The sequence below is a fragment of the Mixophyes fleayi genome, chromosome 2, assembly GCF_038048845.1.
Source record: "Mixophyes fleayi isolate aMixFle1 chromosome 2, aMixFle1.hap1, whole genome shotgun sequence".
Classification (NCBI taxonomy): Eukaryota; Metazoa; Chordata; class Amphibia; order Anura; family Limnodynastidae; genus Mixophyes; species Mixophyes fleayi.
This window is the reverse complement of record NC_134403.1, coordinates 366,409,258-366,433,513: the sequence shown is the minus strand read 5'-3', so window position 1 is coordinate 366,433,513 and position 24,256 is coordinate 366,409,258. Positions and strand designations below refer to the sequence as shown.

At 41.0% G+C, this 24,256-nt stretch overlaps 1 protein-coding gene across 1 annotated transcript in view; it reads left to right on the top strand.

The window, feature by feature from the left end:
- Positions 1 to 1,724: 1,724 nt before the first annotated feature.
- Positions 1,725 to 24,256, top strand: part of ILDR1 (immunoglobulin like domain containing receptor 1) — a 40,430-nt gene continuing 17,898 nt past the window's right edge. The window contains exons 1-3 of the mRNA XM_075197342.1: positions 1,725 to 2,028; positions 19,392 to 19,562; positions 22,150 to 22,299. Of these exons, the coding sequence (XP_075053443.1) occupies positions 1,992 to 2,028; positions 19,392 to 19,562; positions 22,150 to 22,299 (358 nt within the window). The 5' untranslated portion in view covers positions 1,725 to 1,991. The remainder of the gene's footprint in view (positions 2,029 to 19,391; positions 19,563 to 22,149; positions 22,300 to 24,256) is intronic.

Sequence of the window (24,256 nt, the reverse complement as noted above, 5' to 3'; positions counted from 1 at the left end):
ATGCAACATTACATGCAAGTCTGTGCAACCACAAAACAATTAAATACCATTATATGTCCCCCCAGAATTGATTAAACCCACCTGTACCTCCAGGAAAATGACAGCACACCTACCTGTAATATGGTGCCCCCACAAATGGCATCACACCAATCTGTGCCTTCAGAAACATGAAGAGAACTAGCCTGTGCATTATATTAAATCTATGTGCCCCCAATAAAATGTATTACAGAATTACACAAAATGTACATATAGAACTTTGTTTTAATTACATATAAATAAAACAATCCTGTTACCAAATGGAGTATTAGATTGTATCATCTTTGAAAATCAGACCTTTTAAAATGTGGGCACATTTAACACATGAGACTCGCTCTCCACGAAATATCATTTCAGTCACAGTAACTGGAGAGCGCTGTGATACTGTGTTTAAACTGACATTCCGTCCTACCTCTATTTAATGAGCAGCTTTAAAATTAATTCCATCCAAGTGTTCCACTTAATTTGGATCACGAAAAATAAAGCTCTTTATGCCACTTAACAACTGAACAAAACATAAAAGAATTCTCTTTTTTTTTTTATGACAGCAATTATGGCAAGTCACTTCTACTGAAGCCACTTCCATAATACTAATAGCACCTTGTCTGGAGATAGTGACATTTTAGTGCAGTTTGTAAGTGAACTGGTCTAACTGGTTTCAAAGGCAAAGCCTGACTTTACTGTTCTGGATGTCACAGACGACTGAAATTCAGTATTTTTCAAATAGTATTGGCATTACCTTAAAAAGAAGAGATTAGAATATGTTTAAAAATATTAAATTAATTGTCTTGCATACTAACAGCTTGCTATAGTGACATGTTTAAAACGAGAGGTTACATGCACGTCTTTAGATGCACCTTATGTTTATAAATGTAAGGCATACCCCCAATAAAAGCACCCCCTCTCCACAGCTGTAACTCATTAAAATACTCTCATCCCACAAAACAAAATGTTTTTGCATTTAGATGTCCTAATCCATCTTGACCCACAAGTTCATGCGCTTACCCGTAAACCTGGAGGAACTGCGCAAACAGCGGGCACTTAACGTCAGCAGTAAATCCAGATTTAGGCCTATTCCTGATTCAAAAACATTATGTTATCTACGCAATATACATATCTGTCAATGGGAGAGGATAGTAAACTAATCTGCAAATTACGAATACAAGTAAAAGAAACAACTGTGCAATTGTGCAGAACAATAGAATAATCAGCAATTAAATAAACTACAAAGAAGTAGGGGGAATGCTCTGCAGAGGAGAAACTGTAACTAGTATGTGCTGTACTTTTTCTGAAAAATAAATCAATGCAGCGTGTGCTCAGTTAATAAAGTGTGGTTTAGTCACACAGAACAGGATAGCACTTGCTGAATTACTATTCAATAGCAGATCAGTGCTTTGTCTTGCTGGAGGATAGAAAAGAAACTAGGAAGGGGGATGGTGAAGAAACTGTGCATTGTTTAGGGACAGAAGCCATGGTGTCTGCAGGGAGAAGAGGGGAAGCAGATGTCCTGTAGAAATAGTAGTTGTTACCTGGAGAGGGAGCCAAGCAGCATTGTCAGTGAATTGCAATGTTATGAATAAGGCTGCAATCCTACAACTATGTCAATAGTGTAAGAAGAACAGGTTGGAGGAGTAGAGAGGGAGGGAGGTGGCTGAGCTGCAGGGAGGGGCACAGTGTTACCCCTGCCAGCCACTGGGGGAAGGGGAACAGGTTTTCTGGATGGGACTGAAGTTTCACTCAGGTTGTTTGGGTGTCTCAGGACCTCTGATAAGGGGGGTTCTCAGGCTGCTCTGCACCAGCCAGGGTAGGGGTGTCCCTGGACTGTTAGATACTGAGAGGAGGGAGCTGAGTACATTGGACTCTCGGGTGGAACTAGAGGTGACAGGAGGACACCGGGATCTGCTGTGAGAGCTGCCCCTGCTCGGTGCAAGCTGCTGCCTTGCACTTACACCGCCATGATTCTGCTGCTGCTGTCTACCTGCCTGTGCACAGGTGAGTGTGTGCACCCCTCTCTGCCTGCTGGGGGCGCTGGTGGGTCCTTTGTTTGTCAATGCAAAATGTCACTCCTCCCCCCCCACCTACCTCTTGAAGGGTGGTCGTTTCATAGGTGGGGGCGACAGAGGCAGTGCGCATGCGCAGGACACCTGGCACAGGTGTAACACGGTCAGGTGCTTCCTGTCATACTCACCTGAGACACCTTCAGCCTGATCACCTGTGTAGTCACACACACCCCCCTAGGGAGAGATAAGTTACATGTTACCTGTCCTTAACATCTGATATTCCAGAGTATATTATGAGATTACCCATTTACTTCAAGTTTTTAATTAATATTATTAATATTCTATTATTATCATGGATTTATGTAATGTATTTTTATTTCAGCCTCAAACTATGTGAGGTAAAATAATACTATTACCATTGTTGTGGCTTGTCCCTAAAGGTATATTATGTTTCTGGTACTCAGTATACAAAGACCATCCTTGTGGGAGTATTTTTATGTCTTTTGTAGCTTATATTTTCTTTTCTAATACAAAAGAATTCCTTCTGCCGCTGGGTTTTGATGCAGAGGTGCAGGTTTGAGAAGTTGTTTCAGGTTTATTCTATGTTTTGTTTTTTTTGTTTTTTTAACTTCAATAGTATTTTTATTATTAATTTTTTCAAAGATTATGGGGTACAGAAAGTAGAAAGGGATGGGGGGTAAGGAAAAGACACAAAAATAAAAGGGGGAAGGGTTGAAAGGGGTACATAGGGGGGGGGGGGGACACCTTAAATAATTCTGTTGTTAAACCATATTGAACCCAGTAGGTTGGTTCCCTTGCAATTCGTGAAAGTTACGCTGGTCGAATGGTCTATTTTATGTTTTTTTGAGCAGTGAGTTGTTTGTGGGCAAATTGTTTTCAGATTTCATTGAATTAGGTGGCATAAAAATCAGGAAATATTTAAAGAAACAACCTGGGGGAGTACCAACTGTTGTGGTAATAAAAGGCCAAGTATATATAGCTGGCAGGACATGCTGGAAGTTGTAGTTCCACAACAGATGGACGGTCACCGGTTGCTCAAGCCTACAGTAAAGTCACAGGAAAACTCTGAACATTTTTTTTTTTAAAGTATTTTTGGAGGTCACACAGTCCTCTTTCAGACAGGAAAAAGTTGTATTTTTGTTGTACTACTCCCTTTCCACCCCATGAAAGGAGCTTTCATTAACCGTGTCCTGTTACATCATCATAAGAAATACCTGTCTGAAAACAGCAGTGTTCGTTATGTTTACTATTCTGGAACGTACTATGTGTATAATACTGTAAGCTTGTTAGCTGGGCCCTGCCTGTTAATATCTAATAATGTCTTGTTTTGTTTGTTCCATATTGTAAAGCGCTATGCAATATGTTAGCGCTATATAAATCAATGTTCTTACATTTTGTATTCCAAAGCAGTAGGTAACAAATATCATTCATGAACTTGGGAAGGAAGAAATGTTGTTTACTGGTGTGAGGCGGCCATTAAATTGGACCTATAACCTTCACACAGAGGAGTTGTCCGATTTGTGGGCTGAACCAGTGTGCAAACTGTTTCCTAGCAGATTGATAGTGATATCACTGCGACCTATATTCATGAGGTGCTGGTTCCTTGTTAAATTCCTGGCTGAATTAATAGGCCACAATCTCATGAACATTAACTGAGACAACTTTAAAGTGAGAAAAGGGAAGTCAGATGCTTGGTTGCATAGGGAGAGGAATCGGTAGCAGAAAGAAGTAATAATACCACTGTATAGGTCATTGGTACGGCCTCATCTAGAATACTGTGTTCAGTTCTGGAGGCCATATCTCCAGAAGGATATAAATACATTAGAAACTGTACAAAGAAGGGCAACTAAAATGGTGCATGGCCTACAGCACAAAACTTACGCGGGAAAAGACTAAGGGACATATTTAATAAAGCACGATAGTGCTTTTAACGGGTCATTAAGGTCCCACAGTGTCCTCCGCAAATTTATTAAGGGGGCATATCATGGATATCTGCTGCTTTGCATTCCTTTTCGTTTTTGGGAGCACCCACCGATGGTGACTGCTCCTGTCCGCAATCTAACAAGTCCCGAAAAAACACTTTTTTCGGGAACTTGTCATGTTAATGTACACCAGCTGAAGCTGGCGTACATCATCCTAATTGAAGAAATCTAATGCTGTCAGCTCTGCTCCGAAGAGCAGAGCTGGACAGCGCATGTGTGGAGGGATCACATGATCCCTCCCTGTCACTCAGCGCTCTCTCTCTGCAACTATCGTTGCAGAGACAGAGAGGGGATCTGTGTGCGCATGTCCAGTTCTTGGAACTGGACATGCGCAATTGAAGAGTGAAGAGAAGACCCGAAGACAGCGCTACCGAAGAGGGGGGTAAGTATGATTTTTTTTTATCACTGAAACAGCAGTTTTTCGGAACTGCTGTTTCTGTGCAGGACTGTACATAAATGTGAGAAGTAGTTCAATCCTTATCATTGCGATAAGGATTGAAAACTACTTTTCACTTTATGTGAATATTGATAAATGTGCCCCCAAAAGATCTTAATATGTATAGCTTGGAGCAGAGAAGGGAAAGGGGGGACATGATAGAGACTTTCAAATATATCAAGGGTTTTAATAAGGTACAGGAGGGAAACATTCTTCTAAGCAAAAGAAGTACGAAAACACGAGGACATGCACTGACGCTGGAGGAAAGGTGAGGAAAATCTACTTCACAGAAAGGGTAGTGGATAAGTGGAATAGCCTCCCATCAGAGGTGGTAGAGGCTAATACAGTAGAGCAATTTAAACATGCTTAGGATAGACATAAGGATATCCTTACAAAGATTAATGGACCAAATAGGGTTTGAGAGTAATAAAAAATGGGCATGGGCCAAGCGGTTCTTATCAGCCGTCAAATTCTATGTTTCTAAATATTTCCTTTATGAGCCGCAAGCTGATTGGGTTGAAAGAAATCGGGACACAATAAGCCCCGCCCACAGTTGTGCTAATTAGCGTAAAACCTCACCCACTTTTGGTTAAGTCCCACCTCTTTCACAGCCCAGAAATCGGGATGTCCTGCCAAAAATCGGTATAGTTGAGAGGAATGATCAGAGAGTTATGGTGGTGAATATGAAATATTCAGAGTCCCCTTGGCTCTGTGCACCACACTCTGATTGTAGGTGAAATGTGGATCTTTTCCTTCCCAGTCCCTTTATAACTAGAGAGAGAATGTTTACAGTATAGCACTACATCTGTATTACTGCAATGGTATCTAACAGCGCACTGGCAGCCACAAAGCACACACGGCACCGTGGCAATGCAGCCGTGAGTCATGGGGCTTCTGGTTTTCGGGAGCAGCGTTACTGTAATAGCCGTAGGCCCCTGACATAACATGGCCCCCTGACATGTGTACACCCTGTCCAAACCTATGGGCGCCCTTGGTTGGAATCTATAAAGATAGATATATATATATATATATATATATATATATATATATATACACCGATCAGTTACAACTTTTAAAACCACTGTTAAGTGAAGCAAATAACATTGATTATCTCATTGCACCTGTCAATGGGTGCCATATATTAGGCAGCAAGTGAACTGTCAGTTCTTGGAAGCAGGAAGAATGGATAAGCGTAAGGATCTGAGCAACTTGGACTGGAGCCATATTTTGTTGCCTACACGACTGATTTAGAGCATCCTCAAAATAGCAGGTCTTGTGGGATGTTCCTGGTATGCAGTGGTTAGTACCTTCCAAAAGGGGTCCAAGGAAGGACAACCGGTGAACCAGTGACAGGGTCATCGGTGGCCAAAGCTCATTGATGCTTGCGGGGAGCCAAGGCTTGCTTGTTTGGTCCAATCCCACAGAAGAGCTACTGTACCATAAATTGCTGAAAAAGTTAATGCTGGCTATAAAACAAAGGTGTCAGAAAACACAGTGAATCGCAGCTTGCTGCGTATGGGGCTGAATAGCTAAAGACCGGTCAGAGTGCCCATGCTGACCTCTGTCCACCAAAAGCGCCTACAATGGGCACGTGAGCGCCAGGACTGGACAATGGAGCATTGGAAGAAGATGGGCTGGTCTGATGAATCACATTTTCTTTTACATCATGTGGTCGGCTGGGGTGTGTGTGCGCGTCATTTACCTGGAGACGAGATGACGACAGGACGCACTCTGGGAAGAAGGTAAGCTGGTGATGGCAGTGTGATGTTCTGGGCAATGTACTGCTGGGAAGCCTTGGGTCCTGGCAGTCATGCGGATATTACTTTGAGACCTATCACCTACCTAAACATTGTTGCAGACCAAGTACACCCATTCATGGAAACAGTATTCCATAGCAGAGGCTTCTTTCAACAGGATAATGTACCCTTCCACACTGCAAAAATTGTTCAGGAATGGTTTGAGGAACATGACAAACAGTTCAAGATGTTGACTTGGCCCCCGAAATTCCCAAGATCTTAATCCGATCGAGCATCTGTGGTATGTGCTGTAAAAACAACTCCCGAGTCATGGAGGCCCCACTTCGCAACTTACAGGACTTGCAAGGATCTGCTGCTTATGTCTGTGGTGCCAGATACCACAGGACACCTTCAGAGATTTTGTGGAGTCCATGCCTTGACGGGTCAGAGCTGTTTTGCTGACACATAGGAGTCCCAATATTAGGCAGTTGATTTTAATGCTGTGGCTGATCGGTGGGTGTATATATGTAAATAATAACTTTCCCTCTTTTTACCTCCTAAGTGATTATGAGGGGTGGACAGTGGACATTTATAAAATCTGTAGTAGGTTAGTCCATGATTATATGGTGATGTCTTCCCATCAGCTGGACCAGCCAGCCACCGCTTAATCGACTGGACTTCATGAGCAGTTTCTGCTGCAACTTTGCTCTTATAATGTGACCTGGTGCAAAGGAAATGTGCAACCACTTTGTGAAGCCCCTGAAATATATTAGAGTGCCCTGTATTGCTTTACAGTAAAATTTATAGTGACATACTTTTTTAATGACCTGTAATTTTAACGATGGGATCAACACTAATCTACATGCGTGCGTCACTTTATGCCTGAAGGAATTCACTGACTGGCCAGGTTTATAGAAGCGGTGTGTGTGTGTGTGTGTGTGTGTTGTTCAAATACACAGTTATAATGAGTGTCAATCATTTCAGATAGGCAGTGACTTTATTTAATTACATAGTTCTTTAAGTAAACATAAGTTAACCAGGTTCATCTTCTTTTATCGCCTGTTTACTAGCAATTTGGATGTGTGGATGTTTCATATTGAAATACATTACACCTATAATTATGAACCTAAGTTGTTCTGAAAAATTCCATTAGGGTGGCCCATTTTGGTTATACACAGGGGAGCTAATTTTTGCGCATCCTCTATGGCAATAATTCGGTGGGGTGTGTTCTGGCGAGGATCTCTGCCGCTACACTTAAAGATAAACAAAGACATAGAATATTACATGCTTTTCAAGCAGAGCAGCGTGAAATGTAACAGTTGAAACAAAGTCCTGACAGCGTGGGAGAGTCCTGAAAAATCAGGACTTTTCTACCAGAATAGGAACGTGTGCAGACTGTGCTGATCTCTCCTATCTGTTCTTGCAGCTTTGATCACCTGGTGCTGTTGCTGGAGTTTTTAAGCTGCTTGTTCTGATACTGGAATTTTGGGTTCTGCTTTGGAAAGGGTTAGGTTCACTTCACTTCCTGGGAAGGCGAGCAACGAGCGAACACTCTAGAGGGTAAATGTATGAAGCTCCGATTTCTGCAAGTCGCCGGGAGAAATTTTAAGCGGCGATGGTTTGTAAAATAAATGGGGACTCTAAAATATTGTAGCAAGATTTTATCCATGGTGCATATATGATACAACCCACACATATTTATCAACAAACCTATTTGTTGATAGTAAAGCCAATATTATTACTTAAAATTAACTTAATTGCTCCTAGCAATAAAGGTGAAATTCTAGCATCGCTAAGCTGCATTCTGAAAAACCAACCTAATTTAAGTAGAAACTGCTGATAATTATTTGCAACTGACTATCTCAGTCACCCCCCATGTATAACCATTTTCCTATCATCTGACATCTCCCAGTATTGATTTAAATATCTCTCTGGCAGAGTCTTCTCTATAGTAGACCCAATCTTCTGTTGTTTCTAGGGTGGGACTCAAATTGTCCTTTTATTATGGAGTGGCAAGTTGTGAGCTAATAGAATGACCTCTATGTGCCGATGTATTCACAATAATCTTCCTGGCCGTTGTACAACGTATCATTTGATGCAATCTTAGGTGCTCGAATCAACTGACTTTTAGGCAAGTTATGAAACAAACTCTCTGGATAATTACTTTTAGCACGGAAGAAATTGTTTCAGTCCGTGAGTTTTCTGTCATAACACCATCATTATTTATGACAGATACATACTATTAATCCAGGCTACAGGAATCGTATTCTGCTGGGAATTTAATCATAAATTGAAATGCACTAAAAAAAAAGAAAGCGTTTATCAAGGATTCAGTATCACCTCCATCCATAAAAGATATTATCCTTCTTCACAGAAAGCTGCAATATGTGTGCTATAATGCTCATTTTGAGCCTCCTTTAGTATTTGTCGATCCACTTAAAGGGTGCAAGCTTGCTCTTGCCAAAACATGTTGTGATACAAAGGGAGCAAAGGCAATTTTGTTGCATGCAGTGAAAATACTACCTGCTTTTGTTTGTAGTGCACACACATTTGGCAGCTTTGATTCAACACTTCAGTTTAGAGTTCAGTTCGGATACGCCCCCCCCTCCCATCTCTAAATGTGTACTTCAATTTGAGCTCCTTGCCCAGCAACACAGGTGCCATTTCTATGTGTTTTTTTTTATCTCTAAATGACTTCCTATGAGACAACAAGCTCTCATCAATGGGCAATTTATATAGCTTGGCAAATGTTGGAGCAAAGATTGCTCCCATTATCGTTCCCTTTGTTTTGCAGATGATATTTTTCACTGAAGTCGAAAAATTTCTTAAACTCATGCAAAAATCTGAAGAAATTAATAACTGCGATATCATATGTAGCCTGTGGCGGACCTACCTACACTGCATGGGGGGGTGGGGGGTGCTACAGGGCAGAGCGGGATCCTCCTTCTTGCATGCTCTGGTACCCGCATGCTCTTCCTCATGACGGATACTAATATATAAACATCAACTGTGACCAACCATTTTCATATCCCTTATATTCAAACAAGTTAGACAACTAGTGTAATGTAAACCACTAGATGCTTGTTTCACTATCCACTGTAAGACAGAATCCATGTATATTCCTATTGGTTTCAGTAAGGAATTAACTGCGGGGATGATTGGTCTCCCAGCTGGAGAATTAATATTTTTTTGTAATGTATCTAATTAGAACCTTCCCAACAGAAATCTTTTTGAGATTTTGAATGTTGGTATTTAATTCAGTGTTAACTATTGAACAAATCCAACGTTGATTGGCTTAAATTCAACATTTATCATTCAATTGCTTATTTTCAGCAATTTGTTTATGTAAATATTGAATGTGGAGTAACCTATACAGACTTTTTGGATAAAAGTTTGCACACATTTGTTGGTAAAGGAGGGATACAAAATGCCCTTGGGATTCTGTTGACCTTAATGTATAGAAATGTGAAGCAACAATTTCCTTTTAAGATGATGACTAATGTATATTTGATATCTCATATCGGCAACAGGGTAGGCCGTGAAAAATGCATAAAAACACAGCCACCTAATTCCAGTGTCTTCAAAACATCATCTGTAAATCTGTAATATTTGTTGCTTTGCATAGCTTTAGCTAGTGTTCTTTATTTTAAAGATACATATTTTGTCTCTGTTGATGTCATCATCATTTATTTATATAGCGCCACTAGTTCCGCAGCGCTGAGAACTCACTCACATCAGTCCCTGCCCCATTGGAGCTTACAGTCTAATTGTCCTAACATACACACACAGACATATGTCCAGAGTTTATATACTAGTGTCCCACACGAGTAAGTTCTGTACACCATATATTAAAATATATTGGTAAATATAATACTGCTGTTACTTATTTCACATTTTTGCTTGAGTTTTGTTTGTGCAAGAATTACTTTCGTTTCGGTGAATATTTTTGCAGTATACCTCACCCTCCTTCATCATCCATCTCTCCCACTTTTGCTTTTTGCCCTCAGTCCTCTTACATTGGCTCACCCCCATGTGACAACCGTTTGTCTGCTCCTTTCTCTTTAGATTGTAAGCTCTAGTGAGCAGGGCCCTCTTCCCTCCTGTTCTCATTACCTATAAGTTTTGCTCACCAGCTACACTGCACGCCTCCTCGTTGGGCTCTCTGCCCTTTGTCTCCACTCCTCCGTTGTCTTTGTACCTCTTTCAGTGGCTCTAAACCTGTTCGTTGAGCCTCATGCTTATCGGCACAGGTTTCAGCCTGTGCTGAATATACCCCTTGCACCCCCTTACCCTTCCAGGTTATCAGTAGTTGTGTGGAGAGTTGTACTGTTATTTGTTTACTGTATTGTACTGTCTTGTTATTATCCCTGGGCGTTGCCGTGTAGCCACGTTCAAGTCATTACGCTGGTTTTCTGCCGTACCTCTTGCATCAGCTAGAGGTCTAGTCTAAGTCCTGAGTCCTAGTGATGTCAGTCTCACATGCATGCTATTACATGTGTTTACAATCAGAAGCAACTGTAAAAATGTCTGTTGTGTACAGAAGACATTAAGAACACTCTAATAAATGTTTTTCAAGGAAAAGCCAAAATAAAACATTTATTTTAAAATTTCCATGTATAATCATAAATGACTATAATATTGACGTGTAACATTACTGGAATATATATAAATATATAATTTTTTTTTATTTTTTTCTGTGCGCTGAGATTTTATATTCCACAGAGGTGTTGTACGTATCCTGCAGTGTCTGGTCTAGTACAGCAGAGTGAACCTACATCCGTAGTCATCGCCACACGTATCTTTAGATCCGTTCCTTGCTGACTTCGGGAGTACGCGGAGCCAGTTTACGTGCGGTTTAGCGCTCAGCATGCTGCCTTAATGACTCGGGACCAGAGAGTCTTCTTTAGTCCTTGTACCCATTGGCGTCAAAACACATCCGTTTACCAGTTTTCTAAAAGCTAGCACAAGTAGGTAAACTGGGGTGACGTTGAAACCCATTATTTACAATGTCACCATACCCACTTGTGTTTGTATTTGTGGTCGGGAGCGTGGAATTTGCTTTGTGGTGCGGTTTTGGATGCTGCCTTCTGCCATTTTCCTATGTACTAAGTTCAGCGGATTGTTTTCCTCTGACCTCCCTTTATGTTCAAACATCAGAGCATTAGTGTTCCATTTGTTTGCGGGTTATCAGATGACAACATGCTCTATTTATTGCGTTAACTGTGGGTAAACCGATTGGGGAAGCCTTTAGTGCGTTCCTACGCGTTTATGTTTGACGGGTATTTCAACACAAAAAGGAAACGTAAATCAATATGATATTGCTATTGGAGACAGAGTTATACCTTTATACTTTTTTTTTGTTTATGTTGAAAGTCAGCTTTTTGTGCATTACTGTATGTGGCTTTCTGTATTATTATATTACCTGAAGCCGTGTATTTTGGGCACACGTTGGCCTCACTGCACTATTGGTACATATATCATCCGCAGATTAAATCCTCTCTCTTCTGTAATCTGCCTGCATGATGGATGAGTCTTGTGTGAATTGCACTCATTAGTATTGCAGATTCACGCCTGGGCGCTGAAACCCCCCACTGATGTCTAATGTTATATCATTGGACATCCATTTCCCATTCTTTGTGTACAACGCATACATCCAAATAGACCGCAAGCCTAATCAAGGAAACTGAATAACCTATATTTGAAACTTCAACACATAATGATCAGCAAAGAGTTACATTTCTGGACATATTGAGGATGAGATTCATATGGCTGGAAAATTAACAAAAATTGCTAAAAAATGAAAGGTCTGACAAATCCCATACAACTGTATATAGAGTTTCCAATCACTTTGGTCACACAGATTGTTGCCTGTGATTGTTGAACATCACAATTGAGGGTTTTGTGTTAAATTGCACTGAGAATGCCCAGAAACTAATTATACGCCAGCAAACGCAAGTGTATGCAATTAATTTTCGAGCGCAAAGGACAATTGGGACAGGGTATGATTTCATGGGCGGAACAGGGTCGGGAATGGACGTATGCACCTAGACATTGTACAGAAGGGTGTGCCAAGCTCGAGTGCACGCTGCAGTGTCCGATTCAAGCTCTGAGCTTTACGGGTTTCTCAGAGATACTTGCCTCAGTTACAGGTCAGGTGTAAGTGGCGAGTGATAGTGATGACGGCTGTGTATGCAGCTAGAACATGTGTTTGTAATCAGGAGCAACTGTAAAAATGCATTTTAAGTACATTAATAACATCCTGATTAATGTGTTTTATGGGGGAGGAAAAAAACACCCTTTTTTTAATGTTTGGTTTGGTTTTATCATTAACAGGTGACAATAATTAAAAAAATTTTTTTTTTTAGACGTGTTCTCATGTGACTTTATATTCCCCAAATGTATTAGACGTATCCTGCAGTTTATTGTCTGATAGAGCAGAGCGCACCTAGAACCGTATTCATCATCAGACGCTTCTTCAGATCCTCTTCAGATCCGCTCCTTGTTTAATACGGACGTACGTGTGCCCATTTTATGTACGTAAAAAAAAAAAAAAAATCCCTGCACATTATGTTTGCTTGGTGTTCGGAAATGAATCAGGCACCGATTGTTTAACCAGATAAACGCCATCCAATAGACCATTTACAATCTGAAGTTGTTGTAGTTGACTTTGCTACATTATTTCCCTCCCCCCCCCCCCCCCCCCAAGACCCCACAGTAAAAACAATAACTCCCAGGGGTGTTTTAAAACAATTTGTCCCCAAAATATTGTATACTGAGCTCATATGCTTAGTCTGATACGTCTCAAGATACGTCCAGATCTGCATTTATAGCATACGCGCCAAGTTTGCAGCAGGCGTATTTACACACCCGTACGCGGAACTGGCTTGTAAGCGTGATAAGCCTTTGCAAATATTTGTTTTAAGGAAAACACATTTGCTGTTGGGCTTGTTTATAAATACAGCAAATATAACCTTCCTTCTAGCATATGCATGAAAGTAACAAATCCACACAATCCTATAGTATGAGCATGATCAATGAAGAAAGCCCCCCCCCTCCTGCAGCTTCGGTGGTGAAACCTCAATCAGCCAATCAGAAGTGGCTAGTGCTGGCGATCGTCGTTATCCTCCTCAGCCCCTAGTCTGGTGCAAATAATAGGGCTGTAAAAGGCGTGTCTGCATTCAGGTTGGCGTCAACTCGCAATTCCCCGAACGGTCCCTTACTGCACTCGGCCTGTGTTAGAGTGGCCGCCAACCTCCTCCTGTCACGCCTACTTCATGTGTGGATGCTCTGCACAGGTGTAGCTACTTGTGGGAATTATTGTGGGCACATGCAGAGCGAAATGCGCAATGTACACTATGCATACGGGCGTACGTTCAACTTTGCATCAGGCCTATAGGGAGGTGGGCTAAAAGGAGCCCTAGAGCCCTTCTGCTTAAACCCTCTTATAATAGAAGGTATTCACATGCCCACAAATTAGTTTATTATAGGCATTAACCCATGGAATTGTAGGTATTATAATATTATTATTATTATTATTGTTGTTGTTTATTTATATAGTGCCAATCATATTCTCTCATTGTTTGCCCTTGTTTGCCTCTATGCATCTAAAATTACTTTTTACAAGCATGAATATAGTAAAAGATGAAAAGCCATAAATACAAATTTCAGACATGTTTCAGCTTTCTAAGATCTCATCATTGCAAGGTGTGGATGGTTTTGCATCACTGGCTGTATGTATACCACTGAAGCAGCAGTTTTAATAGGGGCAAGTAAGGAGCAATTGGCAAGTCTCTAGATGCAATTCCTCTGCCATTTAGTACCTCATTCTATGGTTCTTTAGGATAATGCTGGTTACAAACTAACTCTGAGCATGTGAATACCTTCTATTGTAAAAGGGCTTAGTAGGTCTAGCTCACATGTACAGATTTGGCCACTGCAATGCACACTGGCTGAACTGTACCGCATATTTCCACATAGAGATTAATGATCCTTATCTTACTTGCTTTCCATTGTATTAACCCCCCTCGTGGGCTCCTCTAATAATAAGAGACTTGAGCCGGACTTCCTGGGGGTAAAAAGAAACAGCAACTTCAAAAAGAAGCCCTATCTGTGCACCTCAGCAAAAAAAAATAATAATCCTGGTTTATAATAAGAATTTCTTCTCCTTTATTATCCCTGGTTGTTGCAGATGAATGACATACCTGTTACTCTCAATAATCCAAGGCCGACCTCACACCGCTGCTTACGTGTTGACTTTGAGACTCAGAGGCACGTGTATTTTTGTTCCTGTCCTTTCCTGTTACTCAGATACGCTGAGTAACAAATAGCCTATTGCTTTACCTGCTATACATGTTGATTAAGTCAGAAGTGTTCTGTGAACCGCGTGTAGACACGTTGACCTTGAGCTGTACAAGGGTACAGACTATTAAAGACGTCATTCTGAAGTATTGTACTGTTCTGTGAGGTGCGTATAAAATTAGTGAATAGAGTGGATGCATTGAGCTCCGAACACCAGTACAAACACTTGTGACTGGTCACTGCACTTGGCATGCATCTTTCTCCTTGGCTTCGGGCAGGTTATAATGAGCCGATTTAGTCGTGCTTCAAAGGAGGCACAGATAAACCTACACCCCAGGAGATGGAGACCGGTTATAGGGAGATGGAGACCGGTTTTTGACCAACTTGGTAGCAGGAAAGCAATTTCAGCCTTGTGGCATCCATACAACATCTCGGCAGTGCAATCAGAGCCTATCCAATAGGCTGAATAGGCTGTAGTCTAGGGATTTTGGGGGGTGCAAAAGTGTGGCAGTAAGAGGTATAAATGGAAATTCGTTTTAAAAAATAAAATAGTTGTTCTTCCAAGTAAAAAGAGTAAGCGAAACAAGGATTGGCGACAGGCGTAGGTGTGACAGCCCCCCCCCCCCTCCATCTTCACTCTGGGTAGCGCTGGTTTATGCCTCCATTCCGCAATTCAGTTCTGATTTTAATGAAAACTATATGACTGACAATGATTGCCGTGAACATTTTAAAAAGCCAATTGGAGCTGAGTTTTGAAAACAAGGGAATATAAACATTGGTGGTGGGATGAAGGAGGCTGAGTTTTAAATTAAGCGCAATTAATTTTACCTACCATGTTTTTGCCTGGCGTGGGCGGCAATAAGAGAGTATTAGTCTAGGGTTGTCTGAACCCTTAATCGGAACCTAAGTATAATACCTCTACCTTTTTATTTTAAGATATTTCTTGTGACTGTGGATATCTTTAGCCGCAGACATTAAATGCTTTATGAGCTGTATCTGACCAAAATGGGAAATGAGTGCATTTCGTCCTTGAGAAAACAATCGCATGCTGTATAATAGAGCTTTTATCTCACATGCGGCCCTTTCACATGTCCATAAACATGAATTTGAACACAGTATAATTAATGTAAATATGAAGTGTGCGGTAATGTGCTGATTTTTCATCCTGCATCCTGGAAAAGTAGAATTTTGACACTTGCATCTCCAGCAGTAGAAAAAAGAAGCACGTAACGCTTTAAATTTGCACACCCGGAATTCGGGCTAAATCTGCGTGATTGATGGACGTGTGAAAGGGCTCTCGGGGGGTTTATTGCACATACTCTTACACCGCTACAATTCACAACAAGCTAGTAGCGCTGGTGCCTGTGTGGTTGGCTATTGTTTCTGCAACAGCTGACGGGTGTTTGATATTCCCTACCACAGGAGCTTGTAATTGTGCCACGCAGGCTGCACCAGCTAGATGGCTGTGGGGATTACAGGCAGCGGCCAACTCTCTGAGGCCTGTTACGTTTGGCTTCATCCTGAACGGCTACGGTCTTCTTAGCAGACAAATCTGATGCTAGGCTTATGCTACAAATCTACCAACATTACGGCTTCTCTGCATTTAAAGCCATGTTTTATTGTGCTGTTTTAGGTAAAAATAGTATTCAGATCAGGGGATGGTGAAAGCAGATTTCTAATTGGTTGGTATGGATTATAACGTCTTTGCACCATGCTGTTACACTCTATCAGTATAAGCATTGCAGCATTGGTTAGGGGATTCCCACATGCAGATCTCTTTCCAGCATATCACCGTAATACGATTTAATTGGCAGCATTTAATATCTACCAGAAAGGAAAGTCTGTCTCAGGCAGATGTTATGTATAATGTTTCAAGAACAGAGTCTCAGAGGTTCTTCTAGAGCAGCAAGTTTAGAAAATGGTATATTAAATTTTTGTGGTACTTTTAATTTTAATTTCATCATGAAATGAAATAAACTTATATATATATATCCTAGATTCAGATCTAACTTTGTGGACTGTAAACCTAGTGCAATTATAATCTGATCAGTCTGATCATTCTGCTATTAAAAGCGGGTAATTTAAAGTCAGGATAATGATGGTTATGAAGATATATCTAATATATAAATGTCTATTGGCGTGTGTTTGTCTGTCTGTGTGTGTGTGGAAAAAATACAACCGAGCTGCAGCGCCACCTGCTGGGCAGAGTTATGCACTGACCTACTAAATTCTTAGGGGCATATTCAATTCCGATCCGCGGAAAATGCGCAGTACTGCCGGTAATACGGTACCGCAATAACGCGGATTTTCGTACGCAGCCCTTTGGGCTGCGAATGAAAATCCACGTTATTGCGGTACCGCGGATTAGGTTCCGGCGCGATCCCGCGGATCGGGATCGGAATTGAATATGCCCCTTAGTGTGTGTGTGTAAAAAAAAATTCAGAAAGAGCTGAAATTTGGTATACTAAGATGTTTTTAATTTGTTAATTTAATTTGTTCATTGTTAAAAGTGTTTATAAAGATTTTAAAAAAAATATATATATATTTCTTGAAGGAGAAGTGACAGTTGGGAGTGGTTGGTGGTTGCCGGGGGTGACAGTGGGGAGTGGTTGGTGGTTGCCGGGGGTGACAGTGGGGAGTGGTTGGTGGTTGAGGCCTGGGCTATGGCCCAAATGCATGACAAGAATCTTTTTAACACCTTAAGTAGCTTGATTTGACTAGAATGCATGAGTATCATGCACGGGTTAACTTGTGTGTGTATATATATATATATATATATATATATATATATATATATATATATATATATATATATATATATATATATATATATATATACATATATATATTATATTGTGGCACTGGAAGTGGCTTGCCACGGGCCTCTCAGAGTGGAATTGAGGCTGACTGCAGACCATGTTATTTACCGGTGTAGCATTACACTTAGGTTTTGTTATGTATAGGTCTGATAAAATAAAGGTTAATTATAATTTTACTTACATGCTTCAAAAGTGTCTACCACAGCAACAGCAGAATGACGGAGGGTGTCTGACTAGGAGTTACAGAGCATCTGAGGAGACTTCCTTTTAAAGGCAAAGTGGGAGTGTCTCCTGTCCATCAAGCCAAGGCTGTGGGAGGAGTCTCGACTATAAAAACCTATAACTTGTGCATTGCAACCAATGCCAGTTAGTGGCCGGCTAGTAGTTGGGGAACTGCTGTACAGCCAGACGGAGGTTGCCTGGTGTTTTCCTGACGTTTGATGTTTTATTGTAATGTAACAATAAACCACATTTTGATTTACAACAAGAAGCTGTCTGTGTTGCTGATATCTGCAGGGTGCTCTTGCAACAGGTGGTGTTAGAAGTTCAGTTTTTGTGAAGTTGATGGAGTTAATATCTAAGCAATCTAACCTTGGATATGCCCTTCGTTGGGTCCGCCAAGATCCATAATGCCTGAAATGACCCCAACGCTTTACTTCTCCCTAAGCCTATCACTTTGCTTTTTTTTAAAACGCCCAAGTGGTGTTGATGTCCTGTCCTCATGCATTTCTTATTCACGCAAATGGTATTTTGCATGAATTTGAGGAGCCTTGCGGATCTGGCAAATGGTCCATCCATAGTTAGTTTGCTTTCTTGGAGTGGATTTATCCTTTAAAATCCCTTTCATTATTTAATTCAGTAAAAGTTTTGGCAATAGAAATATAAGTAGTCCGATTGGGATTAGCAGCTGAATGTTCCCGTGAATAGACTGTGTTTGTACTTTCTGTTATCAGGGAGTCTTATCATTGTTGGATAAAGCAAAATTATTTAATGTTTGCCTGTGATTAGTATGAATGGCATTATTTACTTTTTCTATCAGTCTGTTGAACCCTGTGAACTTGCATATAAAGAGAACCTACCATTGATATTCAAGCCGTCTCTTACAGTTATTTTAATAATGCGTAGATTAAATACGTTTATGATAGAAACTCGGAGAAATATGGAGAAAATCAGCACTTAAAAACTAGGAAAATCCTCTTATCTCTTTATAGGCCTTAAAGGGACTGAAACATTAAAACTGGAATGTGGAATGTATATGCTAGACATCGTTTTGTTAACCCTCTCTGCAGCCTATGAGCACATAAATGTACTTTTCAGTTACCTTCGTCAAATCTTTGTTCCTTTCTAGATCTTGCCACGCCCACAATGACATCACACCCGTCACCACTAGGCCACGCCTCCAAGCTGTTGTATTGTGTAAGGATTACCTCACCTCCCGTAAGATTGACAGGGGAACTCTGGGTGGGGAATAAATGGGATTATAGGGAAGAAAAGACGATTAAAGGAAGCTGTACTGTATGGCGATCTCTGCAAGATGACTGTTCATCTCCTATTATCTACATTAGAAAGAGACAAAGGGAAATTAAAAATAGATGGGGGTTAGAGTTTCTCACAATCCAGCTACCTGTTCATTAGCAGCTGAGTGCATTATGTTAATATATATATAAGCTGACAGCTGGTTATGAAATAAAAGTGGACCTGTTGTATTGTTATCAGAACCTCGGGCCAATTCCATCTGGTGTACTGTATATAATACTATATACTTGTACCTTTGAAGTGCAGATTCAGACATGGATAAGATTGATCATGATTTGGAGATGTTTAATATATTCTCGTGTGGAGAGACAATTGTATAGGTATAATATGGTCACCCTTAATCAGTGATAGGGCACGTGTGGCCCTCCGAGCCTTCACCTGTGGCCCCTAGCTCATTCCTGATTTATTTTGTTACAGCACATGTTCTACTTCCAGCATATTATTATATAAGCGTTTACATGTCATCACTGGTCCTGATGTTGCGTTATGACATATCCTGATACCTATTATCCCGCTTTGTATTTCAGGATGCCTGGCTCTGCAAGTCACCGTGCAGGACACGGAGCGTTACACCATGTTATTCTCCACTATCATTCTCAAGTGTGATTACAGCACCTCAGCGCAGATCCAGGATATATCCCTCACCTGGCGTTTCAAGTCCTTCTGCAAAGACCCCATCTTCGATTACTACTCCTCCAGTAAGTTCTGTTCTAAAGAAAAATCTGTCTACTAATCTAAACATTGCAACTTACACATGGGGGAAAAATGCAGGTTGTCTATTATTGTGGTCATGGAAGTCACTGCAATCCGTGATTGCTGCAAGTGTATAAGGGTTATCTATGGAAGAGCAAGCTAGAAGCGCAAATGGTGGTTGGTACACTCACATAACACTTTTTGGAAGACCGCATGCATTATTATTTTTTTTTACATCTGACGGGACGGGCTCCTTCCTGAATGCGGGCTAGGTGCAGGAGAGTGCCCGATCTGCGCCAACGTAGTTCAAACAACACACAGTGGCCACAGGGGGCCTCATGCAGAGCTGGATGGAAAAAAATGTGCTTTTCCGTACTGAGCGTGCGCAGTAAAAGTGACTACGTCTGAGTCTGTATATGCAGAGTGTCTACTGCACCGTTCCACGTTTAGAGAAGCAGAACGGGGGAGAGAAGTGCATAGTTAGAGTAATCCGAGTGCAGTAAGGGATTACACACACTTTACATACTATGTAGCAGGTACTCCTCTTAGGAATCATATCTTTTGAGCCCAAAGGCAAAATATGCACCGATGATGATGGCGTCAATATCAGCATCCCGACGTTGAAGCCTGTAGCGACGCTGTGTACTTGTTCACCGCTGATTCAGGGCACAATATTGACAACTGCCACAATATGCAGTGATCATTTTTTTCTTTAGCAGACTGCCAACCTCGCGAATGTTGTTCACTCGGACAGCGTGGGTAACAAATTCTACAAATCCACCAGGATTGACAGTTTCTATACCTATCATCATCATCATCATCATCATCATTTATTTATATAGTGCCAACATATTCTGTAGTGCTTTACAATTGGGGACAAACATAGTAAACTATTAAACAAACTGGATAAAACAGACAGAGGTGAGAAGGCCCTGCTCGAAAGCTTACAATCTATGGGACAATGGGAGTTTGATGCATGTCTACATTTTGCAATTTGGTCCAGCTAGACTGCAAAGGTAAAAGTGACTCATAAGCTAAATGATCCCGTCATGGGGTAGTTGTCTTGTGTGAAATTGTGTAATGGATGGTAATAGGGTAATGTAGTGAGGTTAAGAGGTGGTTGAGGAATATTTAAAGCTTGTCTGACGAGGTGGCTTTTCAGAGAACGCTTGAAAGTTTGTAGACCAGAGGAGAGTCTTATTGTGTGAGAGAGATAATTCCATAGAGTGGGTGCAGCCCGAAAAAAGTCCTGTAACCGGGAATGGGAGGATGTAATGAGGGTGGATGAGAGACGCAGATCTTGTGCAGAACGGAGTTGCCGAGTTGGGAGATATTTTGAGACAAGAGAGGAGATGTATGTTGGTGCAGCTTTGTTGATGCCTTGTGTACCTAATAAGACTAGCAATACACCCGGTCACGTACTCACGATCTGAATAACATCAGAGTGTAAGATAATTCTCATGCTGGGACTGAAAAGAATCTTAATATTTCAGTGTCGGTAAAAGTGGAACAGTGAATATACATGTGCAGGTAATCACCGATGCATGGATGTACGCTTACCCAGTACTGAGGCCTGATTATCCAACAGGTTGAGTAGGCTGTAGCCTAGGGCAAGAGGCTTTTGGGGGGAGGTGCAACATTTTGGGGGGGGGGGGGGGTGCAAAATTGTGACAGGGAGAGGTATAAACTGAAATTAATTTTAAAATATGAGAGAATAGTTGCAAAAATTAAACACAGATGGCGACTGACGCAAGCTTAACAGCCCCTTCCACATCTTCCCTTTCAGTTGCGCTCGCTCAGGCCTCAGTTCTGCTATACAGTTATGTGAATCACATTCAGGGATGGCAGCTAATGAATATTCTATCACAGTTCTATGTCATATCATAAGTGCCAGTACAAAGACTGAATAGCATAGATCTGGGGATATATACAGGCCGTATACAGCGGTGTCCCTAATACAGCAAGATAAAATTTATAGTATTTGCATGAGACAGGAAATCACTGAGATAACGAGTGGTAATAATTACAATAAAATGTATCGAGCTCCTACTTGACCCAGGCGCTCTCAAGTGTACCAATATAATATGGTCATAAATAAACTCCCTTAGCTTCCAGAAGGAGATGTATTTTTACTGAACAAAATAATGATTGTTTTTTTATATTTCAATATGAAGTAAATAAAGGGGGTATAAGGACTCTGGGTGGAGGACCCTGCTAGTTATATCAACTTTTGTATCACTTTTCCTTCATGTTTGGATTAACACATTCTAATATTTTGCTAAAAAAAACTTTTGTTTTGAGTATTTTACTTGATACACACTCTTTATTTGTTCAAGTGTTGTTTTTTTTTTACATTTTTGTATTTTTCTGTGTGCATTTGACACTCTGAACTCTTAAGACTTTTACTCTTCCATCCGTAACAATCCTATAATACTTTTGTCTTTTTTGACACAAAAGTATTCAACATCACACTATATGAAACATTGACAAATTATATTTAAAGAGTTTATTTTATACAAAAAAAAAAATACAGATGGAAAAATCACAAAGTAACCACAAACTCTCCCACCATCACTTCATTCATTTCTACAGCGTATCAGGCGGCCTTGACTATGAAACAAGACCCGTCCAATGACTGCAATGACAACCAGCGGGATGTGCGTATCGTCATCCAGAAACGGGGACAGAACGAGCCTGTCCTGGGCACGGAGTACAGGCAGCGCAAAATCACCATTCAGAACAGTAAGTGGTGCCCTGGCACACCGAGGGCTACTCAGTATAGCCGGGCAGTCCGCACGCCTCGTGTCTGGCAAGACAGTGTATATCAATGGGATGAGATTAGGGCTCAAATATTTTTGAAGTGTGTCACAAAGTTTGTTCATTTGATGATTTCTAGATGTGCTCGAAACGGCCGCATATCGTTTCTCGAACCGGCTGGTGGAATTGCAACAATAAATAGAAAATTTGCTAGAATTTCTCAATTTTTGTTTTTTTATTGAACAATTAAAATAAATGCAACAATTTTTAGCTAAATTTGAAAAGTGGAACAGGTTTGACCTTGTTCAGTCCAACAGCAACACGATCAAACTTAAATAGATCCATGTCAACCTTTTTTTTTTTTTATTGCAAACCTCGAACGTTGGCATCAAACACAGTAGTGTTCATAGTTCAATTTAAAAAGCAAATTAAAATACTTTTTTACTATTTAAACATATTATTTATATACACAAATTTTAACATGATCCTCAAATGCGATATGCTGAGGTTGGCTGCAAATTTCGAACCACGAATTCAAATCTAGGTTAATTGGTGATTGTACTGCGAACATATTCATGACCATCGAACAAGTAAAATTTGATAAAATTTTGAGCGGTTCAGAATTTTTGAGCTTCTCAGTTGATGATGCAGTTATAAATACATGTTCACATTCTGCAGCCCATAATATAAGTTGCTTGTGATTTTGAGGTGTGTTATTTTCTGTGTTGACCATTATTCATTTCCACCACGTAACGTTCTCACGGTGCTTCCACAAATGGGCGTGGTCCATGTCTTTTGTGATTTTATTGGATACGTTTTCCATTGGTGAAGAAGACTCTTAAATGATGCCATACAGTAAACTGTAAGTAGGATTTAGGGAAGTTTGTTGGCTCAAAGAATCTTTTGACATTTTTGTAGAATGTTTAGAATCTTATCAAAACTATTATTACTGACTAGGAATATTGTCTCATTCAGATCTATAGGCAGCAACAAAACATCTCATGTGACTGTTGTTGTATAACTTGTATAATGATGGTTTCCGGTGAGTGGACGGGCACACCTTTTCAGCAGAGAACTTTCCAGGACCTATTTTGACCTGTTATGGAGCCGGGTAGAAAATAGGGGACTGAAAACCAGAGGCTCACCAGTGCCCCTTAGCCCAGTCATACCTTCGTGACAATATTGCCCCCAGAACATAACCAGATATAATACACATAGCACAATAGACTTTCTGTCTAGTCTGAATACTATTCATCGTCTGCACCTTCAGTTTGTCAGTTGATGTAAGTCAGAAGAGGCAGCGCAAATCTACTTGAAAAAGCAGCACATTAAGGTCTGTGTAGTTGTCCGACATCTACGGTCACTGTACCAGACTTGTAAAAATAGAATCTGTGTTGGTTGTTGCGTTGGGATATGAAAGGTTTGTTTGTTGTAGGAACATGTGTAATGATGCCAGTGGGTCGGAGGCAGCACCTCCAGTCCAGACTCTGAGAACCCGGAGAGCGGCAGTGCAAGAGGTCCTCTCAGCAGTGCCAGAGGTGCTCTCAGCAGTGCCAGAGGTGCTCTCAGCAGTGCCAGAGGTGCTCTCAGCAGTGCCAGAGGTGCTCTCAGCAGTGCCAGAGGTGCTCTCAGCAGTGCCAGAGGTGCTCTCAGCAGTGCCAGAGGTCCTCTCAGCAGTGCCAGAGGTCCTCTCAGTAGCTCCAGATGGGTTTTAATGAATCTGGAAGGAGCTCTGATGCCTCGGAGAGGAGATCAATGAACTTTATCATTCAACTCTGCTGGGCTGCGTCTCCTAGATTTGGAGCTGAATTTGGTTCAGTGGTAGCACTAGACCTCCGCTGACAACAAAGCCCTGGTAGTAAGTTGGGGCAGGAGATGTAAAATTAGATCTCCCAGCCCAGACTAATAGGTGCCAATGCTGACAGGGACCCGCCACTATTCA